The sequence below is a fragment of the Monomorium pharaonis genome, chromosome 6, assembly GCF_013373865.1.
Source record: "Monomorium pharaonis isolate MP-MQ-018 chromosome 6, ASM1337386v2, whole genome shotgun sequence".
In the NCBI taxonomy this organism is placed as follows: domain Eukaryota; kingdom Metazoa; phylum Arthropoda; class Insecta; order Hymenoptera; family Formicidae; genus Monomorium; species Monomorium pharaonis.
The window spans coordinates 13,152,407-13,170,734 of NC_050472.1; the positions used below are offsets into that span (position 1 = coordinate 13,152,407).

At 29.9% G+C, this 18,328-nt stretch overlaps 1 protein-coding gene across 4 annotated transcripts in view; it reads right to left on the reverse strand.

The window, feature by feature from the left end:
- The window catches only part of LOC105837366 (dnaJ homolog subfamily C member 13), an 88,579-nt gene that overhangs the window by 22,517 nt on the left and 47,734 nt on the right, over window positions 1–18,328 (reverse strand). For all 4 annotated transcript variants that reach the window (XM_036288238.1, XM_036288236.1, XM_036288235.1 and 1 more), the window contains 4 exons: window positions 16,788–17,700; window positions 16,325–16,681; window positions 15,293–15,484; window positions 2,794–3,306 (listed from right to left, as the gene is read on the reverse strand). In XM_036288238.1, the coding sequence (XP_036144131.1) occupies window positions 2,794–3,306; window positions 15,293–15,484; window positions 16,325–16,681; window positions 16,788–17,700 (1,975 nt within the window). The remainder of the gene's footprint in view (window positions 1–2,793; window positions 3,307–15,292; window positions 15,485–16,324; window positions 16,682–16,787; window positions 17,701–18,328) is intronic.

An 18,328-nucleotide genomic window follows, 5' to 3' on the forward strand; every position in this document is an offset into this window, starting at 1 on the left:
TTTTAATTCATCTTTGTTTTTCCTTATTAACATGTCCAGTTTTTTGGGGATAGTGTATAGAACTGTGAAATCTTGCTTATTAAGAATGTTACGGATGTGCTCGCTAGTGCCTTTTATATACGGGATTTTGACAAAATTTTTTACATTGGACAATGTGTTTTCCGCGACATTACCGACGCACAAGGATTCGTGTAAGCTACACGTTTTGTTTTTCTAGATGTCAGACATAGTTTAATTTACACTCTTTTACATTTTTTGACATTTTATACCTTTTACATTCTTTTATATTGTTAAATTAACTGACTGCTAATTTCGGTTTTTGATTGACACATCGGACTATATAAAATAGCTTATCAGGACATTTATTTGAATTTCTTATTGAAACATGTAGAAAATTTATATTAGCTGTTAAGTTTTCGAATTGATGTATTCTGAGGACATAAGATACAATTGCATTGTATAAACCGTAATTTGTATTTTTCCAGTGACAATGTTTTGTAAGATCATTAATAATTTAACTTGAAAAGGACCCAAATTAGAGGTCGAAACGTAGTTACATTCATATCAATAAACTTGGCCAGTCAGGTCAACAAAATAAAAGTGTTAAGCTGATTATTAATTTACATACTGACAATTCAAAATTTCCTTGGATTATTTATGTTGTTTGTATTTTTTCAGTTTTTGAATGTATGTCATAAATATAGAAAATACGAGCAAAATAAAAAAAAAATTAAATTTGTAGAATACAACTTATAACTCATCCGTGCTTATATAAGTCAGATAACTTTTAAATTTGATAAAATTTAAATGATTTTGACTATTTCATTCATGATAGTAAATTCACCGTTCATAGATCGACAATTATGATCCCAGATTCGTAATCAGCGACTCAAAAAACCCGCTTATAGTGATTATCAGTTAATTTGTTTAACTTCAAACATTTTCGACCGCCATATTAAATCCACCATCTTGAATTTGACATGCTGATAATATAATCGCAATCAGCGATCCAAAAACCTCTAAACACCATTTTAAATAATAAAGCAATTAAAAGAAATATTTATATATGGGAAAATCAAAGATTTCATAGATCTTCCTCTTCTAACCGCCATATTAAATATCGCTATCTTGTATTAAAATATATTCACACGTACATTTAAAAATTCATGGTCCAGGGACGTAAGATTTTCACTTCTCAGAGATATTTCCATACGTTTTCTATTAATTAAAAAAAATTTTAGTGTAAAAACCAACTTTTTTGCAAATAAATTAACATAAATTGTCCAAATCGCATTTTTTAGAAATTCTGACGACAAATATTAAAAGTTCAGGAAATTTTGCATAAGAAAAAGTTGGTTTAAAATTTTTTGAGGAATAGATTCATATATAGTATAAAATACCACTCAAAAAAGTCTCAGAAAACTGTCCATTTAGAACTTAATAGATTAACTTAAATCCTAGATAGCACAGAACGTCCTCAGGATCATCCTGAATATGTCCCGGAATGTCCTGGGATCTTGTTAGGATATAATACTTGTATTATTGTAAATATTTTATATAAATATTTTATGTATAAATTTGACTTCTAAAGTAAGTTTAGAATGTTAGAGTTTTTTTTGTAATAGTATTAATATGAATAAAAATTCTACTCATGTCTTGAGGACATCCTTGGGATGTCTGAGAATATATGTATTCTAGCTGAAAACGTTATTTTTAAAATATTGTATAAAGAGTTTCATTAGCTACAAAATGTCTGAAGATAAACTTAAATATGATGACTGTATAAATACCAGACATTTTAGATAGCACAGAATGTCTAAATGTCTTTAAAAAATTATGAAAATATAATATCCTCAAAGTCCTCAGAACATCCTAAGACAGTCCTCAGGACATCCTAAGACAGTCCTTAGAACATTCTAAGACAGTCCTCAGGACGTCCTAAGATAGTCCTCAAGACATCGTACGAAAAATCCTAAGAATATCCTACGAAAGTCCTCAAAACATCCTAAAACAGTATTCAGGGACATCCTGGACGTATATTAATTTTTGAAAAAGACGATAAATTAATATAGCAAGTGAGAAATCTTTGAATATCGTACGTATTTCTAGAATGTATTGCAAAATCAAATGTGTAAAAATGTCGACTTCAAAGTCAGATTGAATGTCTATACTTATTGAAACAATGTGACATATTAACAATACTAAAAAATTATAAAAGATGACATTAAATAATTTTTTTATTTTATTTTATACAAACGGAGCAAAAACAATTTTTTAAATAAGTTATTCTATTTAATGTTTTGTTAAAGTTTTTTTTAATTTTTAAAAACTCTTAAATATACTTAGAAATATTAAAAAATTTTCTAAATTAATCAGAACTTTTTAGTTTTTAAATTTTTCTGAGAAACGTTTCAATTCTTATAAAAAATTGATATATTTATCAAAAATTCTACAAAAAATATAAAAAATCTGACAAAAAGTGGTCATTGTTAGCTATTCCTGAGGATGTCCTGAGGAAATCCTATGGTAACCTCAGGATTAGTCACGTCAGATTTAGTCACGTGACTAAAAATAAAGATACCCATTCGTCATTTTTAGTCACGAGATGTCTTTTGACGCTGAAAATGAGCGTCAAGCGTCAGCGTGAAAAGGCACCTTAAGAGTCTACTTTAGATCATATAACTTTTATGTAAAACGTTTTTTCTCCAACGTTTTAATTTCAAGACATTTTGGTCCAATACTTTTTGCTCTATCTGTATATTCTTTAGCTGTAAAATATTTTTGCCTAAATACCTTAAAATGCAGTATTCTGCAAAGGTCTTTTACAAGTTGTGGTAATTCGATGATCTTATCTCTGCATCCTCGAAACAATCCGGCAACAGCAAAACATCTAGTGATATGCATACAAACTTGTACTGCTATATCGGTGGGTTTACTCGATCTATTTAAAACAGATACACATCGCGTATACGCTTCCAATAATATGTCTAAACCATCCTCTCTTCGTAATTCTTCGGCATTTAAAGCCGAACAGTGTACTGTGTGATAAGCAAGTTCGCTCGCAGCTGCCAATAATGGGGCAGACTTAGAAAATAATCGTTCATCATCCGTTTCCAGCTTAATCGTTTTGATTAATTGGGGATAACCAGCGTATTTATAAGGTTTAAGTTCATCTGTATATCGATGAAAAAGGATGCTCTGAGTCTTTAAAATCAAAACGATGTTATCAGGATTAGGGCCAGTCATGGACCAACAACTGCGACTGCATAGAAATTCGTATGCCTGACTGACAGCTTCAAACTTATCCTAGAATCATTATTATTATTGTATACATATATAGAAGAAAAGCATCGAATTTGGAACAGCTTCCATTATTTCACACATTTGCACACAGCATGTAATATTGGTTTAATATCACAGTAATATTATAACATTGCAATAATATTACAACACAGAAATGTAATATTACAGAAATTTTGTTGACATATTGCATTACGATGTATTACAATGTAACATTACAAAAATATTACTAACATTGCATTGCGATATCACAATGTAACATCATAAAAATATTGCTGAAATATTGCATTGCAATATATAATATTGTAATATTTTAATATTTATGTTATTACAATATCGCATTGTGATATATCGTATTTCCAGATAGCAAACACAAGTCATTTTGACGTCAAATTTTGGTCACGTTAACAAATATAATAATTTTAACTTTATGTTTTTATTTCTTATTAATTTAAACGTAATTAAAACAACACATGTAAACAAAAATTTCCGAAAACTAATGATTATTATTTACAAATTGACTAACACTTTATATAATAATTATATTTTATATAATATTATAATAACAATTTATATAATATTATATTATATTAATAATTAATATATTTTATATAATTAATACAATTAATATTGTATAATTAAATAATTTAGTTTTAGCAAAAAAACAAATCAAAAAGATATTTTTATAAGTTATTTCACATGTTATTTCGCATATGTAAAAATCAGTAAAAAAACTGTATATACAATTTATAAAAATATTTAACTATACATGTTTTTTCTGACATCTATTAAACTGATCTATAACAAATATATATTCGTAAACATTAAGTGTTCAAGGATCAGCACGAAGTGTTAAGTTGTATGATCTTCAAAGTCAAGCAACGTCGACGGCGGCTCACACTTGGGTGACCGTTTTCCGATTGTAGAAGTTAAGCAATGCGATTAATAGGGTTTGAATGGTCGCGATATGTGTAGTGTACCATTACGGAAGAATATTTTTATAATGTGGATGCAAATGCTGGATAGAACATGTACCCGAAGTATATATTTTTATTGCAAAAATATTATTAAAATATTACAGGCAAATTGCAGTAATATTATCACGTAATACTTCCACAATATATCAGTAATATTGTTGCAATATTGCAGTAATATTTAAGCGATAAATTTTCGCGGACATTTAATAATTTAGCAATATTTCTGTAATAATATTAATACATTACCACGTAGCATCACTAAAATATTGTAATCTTTTTGTAATATTGCTAAAATATTACATTGCTGTGTGGATAGTTTCCCAAAATCATTTCTTTTTATTTTTCTATTTTATATTTATTTCATAGTGCAGTTTTGAACATAAAGTTGCTGTGTGAGCGTAAATTGGAACACTCATTGAGAGGTCTAGTAATGAATTCAGGGTTGGGAACGTTACCTTAAAAAAGTAACGCGTTACCGTTACCGTTACTTTTTGTAAAAAGTAACTCGTTACTGTTACTCGTTACTTATTTTAAAAAGTAACGCGTTACTGTTACTTAGAAAGTAACGTTACTTTTTTCGTTACTTTTTTGAAATACTAAAGTAAGACATTAGATTATAAAATTACATTATTTAAAAATCAATATTAAAACTTTAAACTTTAAACTAGTTTCTAATATATAGCATACTTTTTTATATTAAACTCAACTAATAATTATTCTAATTCTTTATATTAATATCTTTATTTTTTATTATACTTATCTTTATAAGAATTTATAGTGTAATTCACAAATGTCATTTTGTCAAAAATTTTTAATAAACTTTGTTTTTAAAAATTAATGTCGTTATATAAGCATTCCAATATTCACTGCCAATATTGAAAATTTATAGTTCACGTTTCATATTCTCATTCTCTCTCTCTCTCTCTCTCTCTCTCTCTCTCTCTCTCTCTCTCTCTCTCTCTCTCTCTCTCTCTCTCTCTCTCTCTCTCTCTCTCTCTCTCTCTCTTACTATAGACTTTTAGACTTTTTAGTACTAGCAGTGACTATCGGAATGCAACCTAAGATATAAGGTAGAAAATATTTTTCAAACATATATTTAAAATATATTATAAAATATGAAAATAAATATTTATAATAGCATTTATTGCACGTAACCTATAATCTAGCAGATAGGTTATACATTGTATGTATTTGCGTATTGAAGACGACTATCTAAAGTCTTTTAAATCTCAAAATAAAAGGTTCACGCATCGCATCAACAGGATGATTCAACAGGACTTTCTCACGTGACATTGATTTCCAGCGCCCTATATCGGGATATTTTTATCCAATCAAGAATAATGCGCGCGACCAGTACGCGATCTATTGAACAGATATAAAAGATAATAGGGAACTAAAGTAACAATAAAAGTAACGGCTGAAATCGTTACCGTTACTGTAAAAATGTAACGACGTTACCGTTACCGTTACAGACATAAAAAAGTAACGATCATTATCGAAAAAAAGTAATGAAAACGGTAACGGCGTTACAAGTAACGCGTTACTTTCCAACCCTGGTAATGATAACTGTTACTATGTCGTAACTGTAGTTAAGCCGTGACCGTAACTTTAATATATAACCTATATGTATAATAAAACCTAATTGTTTCGAGACGCGATTTACATCAAAATACAATAAACCAGTTAACAAAAGCGGGCCTGTTAAAAAATATGCTTCTTAGGCGAACCTAACAGAATAACACAGAGTTTATAAAATTACATAATTTAGGTAAGACATATAAATCAATAAAATATAACATTAATACTTTGATCAAGTTCTAAATTAGGCGCCCATTCCATCAGACGTTTTTGACATGAGTTACAAAAATATTAATTATTAAATAAATACAAAACAGTATTATAAAAATTACTATATTATTTGACAGAAAATACTTTCTAATTTAAAGTCGTGTTTTCAAAAGTGTTTTTCTAACCATTATTTAAGAAATATAGTCCAAAAACAAAGTAATGTTCCAAATTCGGCGCCTTTCCACCATCTTTTATATACGTATATGTATGTACGCATGTATGCCCAGATAACACAGAGATAAACAGAAATTCCCAAAGAAGTCATTTTAGTGAATACTTGGAGAAGTAGAAAAATGAATACATAAAGAATTCTTGAGGAATTAGCCACAATGAGTTCACATTGAAGTATTCCTTAAGAGTTCATTGCGATGAATACCTCGCAATTTATTATTTGGAATACTTTGAGTATTCATCAGAAATTACTCGAGTGTTTGGATAATTTCAATTACATTTTTATAATTATATATCGCTTAATAAATGCTAATTTATACTTTTATACACGAAATGCGCTATATATAATTAACAAAACAATATATTAACAAATATGTATGCATAAACAAGAAGTGTTCATGGATCATCACGCGGCGTTAGGATGCGTACGGTCTTCGAAGTCAAGCAACGTTGGCGATGGTTAACACTTGGATGGGTGACCGTTTTTTCAGGTACAGAAATTAAACATGCTTTAACAGGTACGACTATGGCTTGGCTGAAACATGGTATAATCTTCCTCTTACAAAATTAATCAGAATTTTTTATTTTTTAAATTTTTCTGAGAAACGTTCCAATATTATAAAAATCGGAACATTTATCAGAAATCTTGAAAATAAATTTTTTAATTCCGTTTGAGATATCTACTTGGAGAAGTCTTAACGAATACTTTAACAAGTTTTGAGGAATTCCAACAAGTAATTCTATATGAATATGTATAATACTTTAAGAAGTCCTGAGGAATTCGAATCATGGTGCATGTAACTTCCTACGTTATTCTTAAAGTATTCTTCTATGAATTCCTCAGGAATTACTATTCAGAAAGGAAGACTACTTTATGAATTCTTTAAGAAGACACTGTGTTATCTGGGTGAACTACGTATGTACGTATACATGTACGTACGTATGTACGTATGTACGTATGTACGTATGTACAACGCTGCTATTCATTAATGCCTGGACTTGAATTTTTACCATTGGTTATCTCATCTATATGGCATTTATTATAATCATAGGCAAAAGAGGCATATTGTCATGTGTTACCTAAAAATAATCAATTCACATAGATGAGACAAAACACGACAAAAATGTCACTTTATGCAAACGAAAATTCAGGCATTAATAAATAGCAGTGTACCTATGTACACTACCCAACAATAATTCGTTCCTAAACATCTCTCCCAGAGTAAAGAAGGACCTAGTAAGTAGCAATGGCGCCATTAAATAGTAAAAGTTGACACATTTGTTAACCTAATTATTAAGAGCTGTGAAATAATCACTAACAAGAAAATCTCGCAAACCCAAAAATTCTGATTTTTATTAAAGTTGGCATAAATGTAGAGGGGGGGGGGGGGGTAAATACATGAATTCAGACATTTTGAATTGGGACCAAAAAACGGTTCGAAAGGATGAAACTATCGATCAAAGGTAAAGACATTTCTGCCTTTTCTAGATATATCTCGTAAATCAAATAAAACATCAAAACAATATTTTATAATACTTACAAAAGTTCCACAGTATAAATACTTCTATTTAACTATGCTGTTAAAAATTTTTTTTTCAAAATTTCATTTTTTATATTCCCTCTATGCTGATTATTGATTGCATAAAAATTCCAATTTTAATAAAACTTGGCATAAATGTAGGAGTAAATATATAAATTTAGAAATTACTTCAAAAAATGAACAGCTTAGTTAAATAGAGGTAATTATACTGTAAAACTTTTGTATAAAATATATTTTATACTTCGTTTGATTTACGAGATATATCGAGAAAAGGCAACAATGTCTTTACTTTTAAAAAGTAGTTTCATTCCGTTTTTAGGCCAATGCTCCAACTAAAAATTTCTAAATTCATGTATTTAATCCCTCTACATTTATGTCAAGTCTCATTAAAATTCGAATTTTCAGGTTTGCGAAGTTCCTCTCTAAGTTAATAAAAAAATGTCTATATTCCCCTTATCTCGCGAAAAGTGCCGAGAAATAAATCATTGTCGGGCAATGTATACACACATACACATGCATGCAGATACTCACGCACGTACGCACGTACGCACGCAAGTACGCACAAGCTTAATTCATATAAAAGAATTAAATAATAACTAATAAAAAGTTAAAAATTTAAAAATTAATAATTTTTAACTTAATTTAGTTAATTTCATACGAGGTGATTTTTAATTTCAACTAGTTACTTTTAAAATACGTAAACTTTAACTTATTAATTTTATTCTTATTGTTAAATATTATAAAAAATGCTTTTTATGGAATATTTTCTTAATACATTATAATTAATTAGATAAACATTATATAATTATAAACGCGACTAATAACACTGTGTTAAAGAAACGTTTTGACTATACTTAATCCTCTTCAGTCATAATACACTACCAATATGTAAGAACTTAAAACACGATTGAAATGATGGACACAAAAATATAATTAAACAGTTAAACAAGATGACCATTGAACAATCATAAAACAGCTCATTGCGTATCAAATTATGTTATAATAAATAAAAGCGTAAACCAATCAATAATATAATTAAATAAATAAAAAAATGAAAAATAATGAAATTTTTGCGTAAGTCAGTTTTCATATTAAAATAAATTTATAAGATTAAAAATGATGGAAACCGTGTTATGAATAACATAAACTAGTATGCGTATTGCAGAAAACTGTAAACTTATATATGTTAATCGCAGATCTTAAAACACAATATTAAAAAGAGCAACAACACACAGAGTATTCGACAAAACGCTAGAGACAAGCGTAACGTTCGGTAGTCAGAGGCAGAATGAGCGAGACTTATTTTCGGTTAGTCATTTTCGACAAAATGTTAAACAAACAATAATAAGAATTGTCAAGACACTCCGTGTCCTTCTGTAAATTGATGCCATTAACTTGCTCCTTAATATGAATCATTTCTGAAATTAACCTTTTTTGGTATCTTGATTCAGAATCTAATATTTTAACGTTATTTCAATCAAACACGTGGTTATTTTTTAGCATGTGTTCTGTTACCACGGAGTGTCTCGACGATTCCAATTTAAAATTATTCGCATGTTCTTTAATCTTGGTACTTAAATGTCTCTTTGTCTGTCCTACATATGACGTGTTACAATTTTTACAGCATATTTTGTAGACAATATTATTCATTAAATTTATATTGGTTATGTCCTTCTGTACCCTGATAAACATGTTCAATTTATTGAGGCATCGAAAACCAACCATAAACAAATCTTTGTTAACAAAAGATGAGGCTGTTTCAGATATGTGTCTGATATAAGATAATACAAAATACTTTTTCTTCATGCGTTGACTTTCAGTTTTAGCCTGATTAGTTTGAGAGTCTGTGAATTCCACTTGATTATTGAAATGTTTCTTAAGTCTGTTATTAATTTCATGAAAAACAAGATCTAGTGGATAACCGTTGTCCAGTAATATATTGATGCAAAATTTTATAAATTTATTTTAATATGAAAACCGATTTACGAAAAAATTTCATTACTTTTCATTTTATTATTCATTTAATTATATTATTGATTGGTTTACGTTTTTATTTATTATGACATAATTTGATACGCAATGAGCTGTTTTATGGTTGTTCAATGGTCATCTTGTTTAACTGTTTAATTATATTTTCGTGTCCATCATTTCATTTATGTTTTAAGTTCATACATATTGGTAATATATTATGACTGAAGAAGACTAAGTATAGTCGAAACGTTTCTTTAACACAGTGTTATTAGTCGCGTTTATAATTATATAATGTTTATCTAATTAATTATAATGTATTAAAAAAATTTGTCTTGGCTCGATACATTGACCTGTTTATCATATTATTTTTACTTAGCATTAACGAGCCCTTTATAATTGTTTGTATTGTTGTTTTTTGTGTGTGATTTATATACCTTTTCAAATTTATCAAACTGCATGGTAAACTAATTTTCGTAACAAATTTATATTATTTCGCAACAAATTATTTGCAGTATTTGGGAAAAGGAATAATAAATATTAATTAGCATCATTATTAATTATTTATCAACTTGATATATTTTTTTTCTTGTTTAACTTATAACTATTTAAGTTATAGTTTAATAAACTTTTCTAAAAATATATAAAATAACATAAAATATAAAAGGAGGAAGGTCAATAAGGCCGGTTTTTTGGGTTCACTTTTGATTGGTATTCAAGTACGTCATTTTACTCATTTAAGTAAGCCTCATAACATATTGTAAGTATTTTTCTTAACAATAATTTAATTCGGAGGAATAAGCATTTTTTAATTTGCATTTTACAGGGATTTTTGTATCTTTAATTGAATGAAAATTGCAAAAAATTGCTCATATGTGTATGTATACTATAATATACGTCAAAGATATCATTTTTCTTGAGATACTTCACCTTTTAAATAATGCTTTTTTGCACACTTTATTGTACTCGCATCTGTAAATGAAGGAACAATCTTTTATTTCAAAAAGAATTCCTTCAAAAAATATCAAAACAAATAAAGATCAACCAAAACTGACAATAAAAAATTTTTTTTAATAAGATAAAAAAAATAATTAAATTAATATAATCAGATATGTATCACTGTTAATTAATAAAATTACTACACAATAGTATAAACTATCAATATAAAATTATTAAAATTATTAATCTAAAAATACAAAATAACAATTAAACAATCTGAAGCCGCTCATAAAGATCTAAAAAAACAAAGTAGCATTTTATGTATAAGAAATATTTCACACCGTATGAGCAATGGAAGCAGAATGAAGCAGATTGACTAAGAACCTACGTAAATACTATATAGCAGAAAAAAACACTCAAACACAATTGTGCTGAGCCTTTGCGTACATGTTTGTGTTTGTGCACGATTATTCTATTAGTAACGACTGGACATCTGACCTTGGATGTGTCTTATTGGATCAGACGCAGTCGCACCTGAATGACATTTTATGTTTCATTAACTTCAGTTTTAAATCATCTTTATCTATATTGGTTGATCTTCATCTGTTTTGTTATTTTTTGAGGAAATTCTCTTTAAAATAAAAGACTGTTTTTTCATTTACAAGTGCAAACACAATAGAATATGTAAAAAAATGTTATTTTTAAAGTAAAGTAAACCTCGAAAAAAATGATAGCTCTGACATATATTGCGGTATATGTGCAATTTTTGGGAAAGTATAATCTTACGTGAGTAACATTAATAATATAAAACCTAACTTTATTTGATTAAAGGTACAAAAACCCTTCTAAAATGTCTACTTTTTCGAATTAAATCTTTGTTGGAAAAAATCTTTACAGTATGTTATGAGGTTTATTTAGATAAGTAAAATGACGTACTTGGAGTTCATTTTATCGAAGGTAAGCTATAAAATTAGTCTTATTGACTCTCCACCTTTTAAAGTAATTATTGGTTTTATTTTAGCTAAAAAATTCTTTAAAAAATCGAACTTTTTAACCTTCTAAACCAAGTTCCCCTTTAAGACTTGCCTTACTGCAGTCAATAAATAAGTTATGTATCTATCGTTGTATGGGCGATCTATATATCCAAACAAAATTACCTTTTTAAAAAAAGTAGAAAAGGGTCAAATGTATGGTTTTTCGGTAAGATTTCTGTATCCGACCGTCCTCCAATTTTAATAAAATTTTATAAACATGTAGTATTTATTAAATGTAGGCAAATGCCACAGAAGCAAATCTACGAAAACAGCTAGTTTTCAAAAAATTTAACTTTTAATAATATCATCGTTTTTTCCATTTATTTCTGTAAATAATGGGAATTTCGAAAAATACTTCAGATAAAAGTTATAGATCTTATCGAAATACACATTTTATGTTTTATTGATTTTTCCCATAAAAACAATAGTTTTTGAGAAAAACGTTAAATGTTTAAAACTTCATGTAACTCATCTAACACATATCGAATTTTATTAGTTAATTTTAATGCTCACTCAAATTACCTCAAAAAACTAAAATATTGAAGAGAGTAATAAAGACAGTGGCCCTCGCTATGCGTGGAAAGTCGCAAACCCATATGGTACAGTACAACCGTGGACGTCGTTTCGCTCTGTAAGCAGCGGGGAGGGGAGTGTGGTAAACCTCGCTACGCGTGGAAAGTCGCAAACCCATGTGGTACAGTACAAGTAGAAGATCTATAATTTTTAAATCTTTATTATTGATGTAGAAAAAATTAAGAAATAAGAAAAAATTAAATAAAACGAAATAACTATTTTCTATCTTAATTTCCAGAATATATATATTTTATCACTTAATAATACATGAAATGCGTGATTTACGTGTTTGCACATCCATGTGGTGCAGAAAACGCGTGAGCGAAGAAAGGGCTCCGCCCTTCCCTTGCACCTCCTCTCGTATCTTTTCTGACTCTAACCCAACAAATTTTAAGTTGTTATTTAGCCACAGTTTTAAATCTAAAGTCGCAAATCCATGTGGTACAGTACAAGCGTGATGTCGTTTCACTCTGTAATCAGGGGAGGACGTAAGTGGACCTTGCTTCGCATAAAAAGTCACAAATCTACGTCGTTTCGCTTTGTAAGCAGAAGGGAAGCAGTTTGGATACACCTCGCTACGCGTGGAAAGTCGCAAACCCAATGATACAGAAAACAAATGGGCGGGGAAGAGCTTTTACCCCTCCCCACACTCCTTTCCGGTATTAACTAATAAAATTAACTAATAAAACTCGATTTGTATTAGATGAGTTTTGTAAAATTTTGAACATTTAAGTTTTTGAGAAAAACTATCTTTATGGCAAAAATCAATACGACATAAAATGTGTATTTCGATGAATTCTACAACTTTTATCTAAAGTATTTTTTGAAATTCCCATTATTCACGGAAATAAAAGGAAAAAAATCATAATTTTTATGGTCTTTTCATAGTTTCCACCGTAAAAATCAAAATTGCGCCAATTTTCACTATCATATTCGTAATCAGAGCGCCAAAATACGTAAGAATACGTAGTTGTCAATACAACAAAATAGGTGGTCCGACCTATACGGAACTTCAGCCAAACCGCATAATTAAAAATTAAATATTTTGAAAACTAGCCGTTTCCGTACATTCGCTTTTATGGTATTCGACTACATATAGTAAATACATGCCTATAAAATTTCATCAAAATCGGAGGGAAATCGGATACGGAAGTTCAGCCGGTTTTTCTTTGAGGAAAAAAATTACTAATCCAAGATAGTACTTACAATCAAATTCAACTTAAATGATATATATTTTTATAATTGGAAAAAATTAAATGAAACAAAGTGGCAAAGGCGAGAACGGGTTCAGGGAGAAAACCGAAGAGTGTACGAGTAGAGCTTCTCGCAAATAAAAAAACCTTGAATAGTTTTGTAATAAATAAATAAAAATTATATTTAGTAGTAATATTTACTTTTGTTGTACATATTCAAATATTTTTTTAGCTACTTGTGCACCGAAAGTGGTCTTTTTCTCTCCTATCATTTCGCACTTAAAAATCAATATTTCGAACCACAAGTTACAAAAAATATTGTGTACGACATGTGCGGATTAGCTATTCCCCACTCGCCTTCGACTCATACGTCTATATCCCGCACTTGCAGTCAATTAGCCGACTCACCGCACTAGTTATATAAATATCTATTCTTTTGACTTTTGTGACAAAAGATTTTGTGGATTACTTTCGGGAATTATAACAGTATTGGAATTTTTAGTATTCATCTTTGATTTTCTATTGCTAATACTAATCGTATCAACACGTATCGACTTCTTTTACGCGATCTTAATGTAACGCAATCTAATGTCTTTGAGTGACACGAATTGATGAATTAACTAAAATTAGGTTCGCGAAAGTAATAAAGCGTCGGTAATGTAGCAAATTATCGTATGCGTGTCGTGAGATAACGCGCATGCAAGTGCAATAACGTAAGTAACAGTACTAAAAACAAAGTAAACGGGTTGCAGAAATGTATTACTTCACATCATCTATTGGTAGAACAAAAACTATAAAACAATAAATTACTGTTTGAGAAAACTGTTCTGTCGAAAAATGGCGGTTTTCCAAACAAAAATGGGACGCGTAATAAACAACTTTCCACGCACGTGTAACAAAAAATTCCTTTCGACTTAAACGTTTTGTCAAATGTTGCAATTTCACTGCTCAATATGTGCAACAGCCATTCTAGCCGTTAATAATTATCAATGTTGCGCTTAGATAACTTAAAATTATCTAGATAAGATAAATTACATATCGAATAATCATGTAGAATAATCCGGTAATTGCAGTGAAAAAGGAAGCAAAGCGTGTAAAGTGAAAAGCGGATAAATTTAATCATATTCTGTCTCTTTTCGAGACTACAACAATTACAGAGATGCTTCATCTCTTTGTTCGAAAGAGATAAGCGTGATTTTAACTTATTTGTCTCTCACTTTACACACCTTACTTCCGTGTCCACTATAATCGCCGGTCCAACCGGGGATTTTTGACAGTCCATAATATCTGGTGAAGAACATGTGAAACTTTCCTATTGAATAATGAAGCAAATTAATATAATAAATTATTACAATTTTTGGCTGTGTTTTAAAGCCAAAATTCTATTCGGGGCAGTTTAATTAAATTTTGAAAGGTATATAAAATCATACAAGTAAATATAAAAATATCAGTACAAAGATCCAGTTATAATCAAGTATTATTCTTATTCTTATTAACCTGTATATTGTTATTCGTTGACAGGTATTTAATAAATATTCTTAAATTTATTTTAAAATAAAGAAAACAATGTTTAATGCAACATAATCTGTCTAAAATACAGTCTGAAGGCAATAAAAGACAACACAGTCAAAAGGTTAATTTTATAAGCCATTATGTTTAACTTAATTTGGTTTCTAAAAAATATTAACTTACCCAATCCTGATAGAAAGTAATAAAATATCTTATAATAAATCTAAATATGGACTTACCCTGCCGTCAGGATTTTTGTCAGGATGGTACATTTGAGCTAATTTATAAAATGCCTTCCTGACAATTGCTTCATCATGGTGTTTCCCACTAGGTAGGCCAAGTTGTTTATAAGCTTCATCCATAGTCATTAGAGGTGGTTTTTTCTCCACTTCTTTTTTCCACGCGTCTAAAACGTCTTTTAATAGCAGCACCTGATTCAATATTACTTTGATAAATAAAAATCATGATATAATATGTAAATATTAAAAGGTTGCATTGAAACCCGCTGTTCGACTGTAGATATCTCTAGGTGTTTATACTTTAGTACGGACACAACTTGTCGCGGTACATTTTTAACTTGCTCGTTCCAGACACTGTTTGAATTAAATATGGCGCCTTTTGACTGGAAATTAATGGCAGAGGGTCACTTTTCAAAGTCACATGCTGTGCATCTGGTGGAATATAGAGGGTGCTATATGAGCTCTTGAAACCCTATCAAAAAATTACTGCCGAACGTTACCAACAACAACTGAAGCATTTGTACAATAATTTAATTGAAAAAAGACCGTCAGTAGCATCAAATCGCCGAATGGTGATTTTGCTTCACGACAACGCTCGACCCCACGTTGCATTGGCGGTGAAAGAAACACTGATAGAACTGGAATGAGAGATCCTCCCTCACCCAGCGTATTCTCCGGACCTTGCTCCAAGTGATTATCATTTGTTCCGGTCAATGCAACACGCCTTAGAAGATGCACACTTCCGTAATTACGAGGAAAGTCCAAAAATGGGTAGATGAGTGGATAGCGTCAAAAGACAGGGCATTCTTTCGACGTGGGATTCAGCTTTTGCCTAATAAGTGGGAAAAAGTAACATCCGAGGGAAAATACTTTGATTAGTGTAAGCTAACAACTTTTTACAAAATAAATGCTTAAAAAACGAAAAAAAACAGCAAGTTTCAATGCAACCACCTAATATAAATATAAGTATCACAAATATAATATGCCATGCATAAAAGATACATAACATACGAACAATTCGCTTTAACTTACAGGTTCTGGAATAGGCCACTGCGGAAATTTAACAGTATCGCAAAGATGTCTGAGATAGAATATCTGACAGAACAATTCATTTTCCAATTGTGGATATCTTACAGCAGGTATAGCAATATATTGATATCTGGACATCGTATGACTTCGTAACTTGGGAGTAAAATCTGCAATATGTGCAGCAATTTTTTCAATAAGCATTCGTCGCATTTCTGCATTCCAAATTGCTTCCGGCGTATCATAATCTCCAAGAAATATTTGGGCAAATTTTTCTGCTCCATGATTCTCTAAATAACTCACCATTGCATCAGGCAATAATTGACCGAGAATACTTCGTTGCATGATATCAAAACAAGCGTTCTAAAGAATACAACAACATATAATGCATGATTCTCGTAAATGTATCGTAATAGTAATTATATATTACAATTTTTATATTGTGAAAAAAAGTAACATGTAAACTCACATCGTCGTTTCTAAAAGCTTGTTTGGTATGCGTAAGTTGTAAGAACCTTGCAATTGGCAAGACATTAGAACCGGTATACATTAAGATAAAATAAAATACACCGGTAAGATAAATTTTGGACATATCTGCATTATCTCGCATCACTTCGCACAACAACATAGCGACTCTTTCAACTAAAATTGGATCAAACGTTAACAAAAGCTGTACGATATGTGGCAGATACTGAAGATCGGATAGCAATCGCTTCACACGTGGCAAGGGCCTAATTACAGCATCATCAGCATCTCTACTTGGAAAATATTCACACATCTTGATTAATATGTTTAAGATTAAATTCGCCAATTCACTTTCATTTATCACGGGAGTTCCCCTTGCAACAAGAGTCCACTTTAGTTGTGGCACTTGTGAAATTGTTTTCCATCCATCTAATCCCTGTGCCCAAACTTTTGTTTTATGAGTCACGTGATTTGAACTGTATAATTCTTTTAGATCTTTCAGACTCATTGGACCTTCACGTTGATCTCCATTATTGTAATACCATTCCTTTTCCATTCGTTCCTGCTGCGGACCTGCTTCTATCACATTAGTTTGCGTTGGTACGACAGCTCGAGAAGTATGTAAATGTGCCAATGTTAATAAATCGACTAAAGTTCGTACACCATTCTGATCTATTATATCTTTGACATTTCGCCTGTGTAATATTAGTTTATTTATGAACATGACTAGCCTATCGCGCTCCGTTCTATCCGAGCAACGCTCCAACATTCCCAAGATATATTTCGTATCTGAAAATGGACCAATGTCCTCATAATACCGACCGTACACTATCGTCATTGCTTGCAAGCAAAGGCACTTCATTTCGATTTTCGCAGTCAATAAAAATCTGTGATATAAATCATTAAAAAATTCGTATCTGCAAATAAAAACAAAACATACTGTTAGATGTTAAACTTTTATTTTAATTGCGTTTAAATCCAAATCAAAAGAAAAATATTTTATGTCAGATTAAATAATTCTTATTGAAAATTCTTATTGTTAAAAGAAAGCTTTATAAATAAAAATATGAAATATATAATTTGTATATCATTATTTTCGCCCAACAGCGATATATATATATATATACATATATATATATATAATATTTTAAATTTATCAATACTCCGTCCAGTAAGAGAATATCTTCCGGCTTAAGTAAAAACTTGTCTGATTTATGAAGGAAAACCTTTCATTTATTGACATTTACTTAAATATCATCAATACATTGACAAGCAAAAGTTTCCAAGTGTTCTCAATTCCGCCGTTTAGATTCGAAACCTATGTAAAAATTTCAAAGATAATACCAATAATATATTCTATAAGTTACAGTCCCTTTGTGTTAAAAAATAAAGATATAATAAATTCTTTTTTAATCTAACAAGGCTTGTCCTACCAGTATAGTTAGCTAAATAACTATAAAGACCAGAATCAGGAAAACCAATCTCCGTGATATGAAAGTGAGGCGAAAATCTGTCTGTTTTGTAGTACCAAATAATAGCACTGGC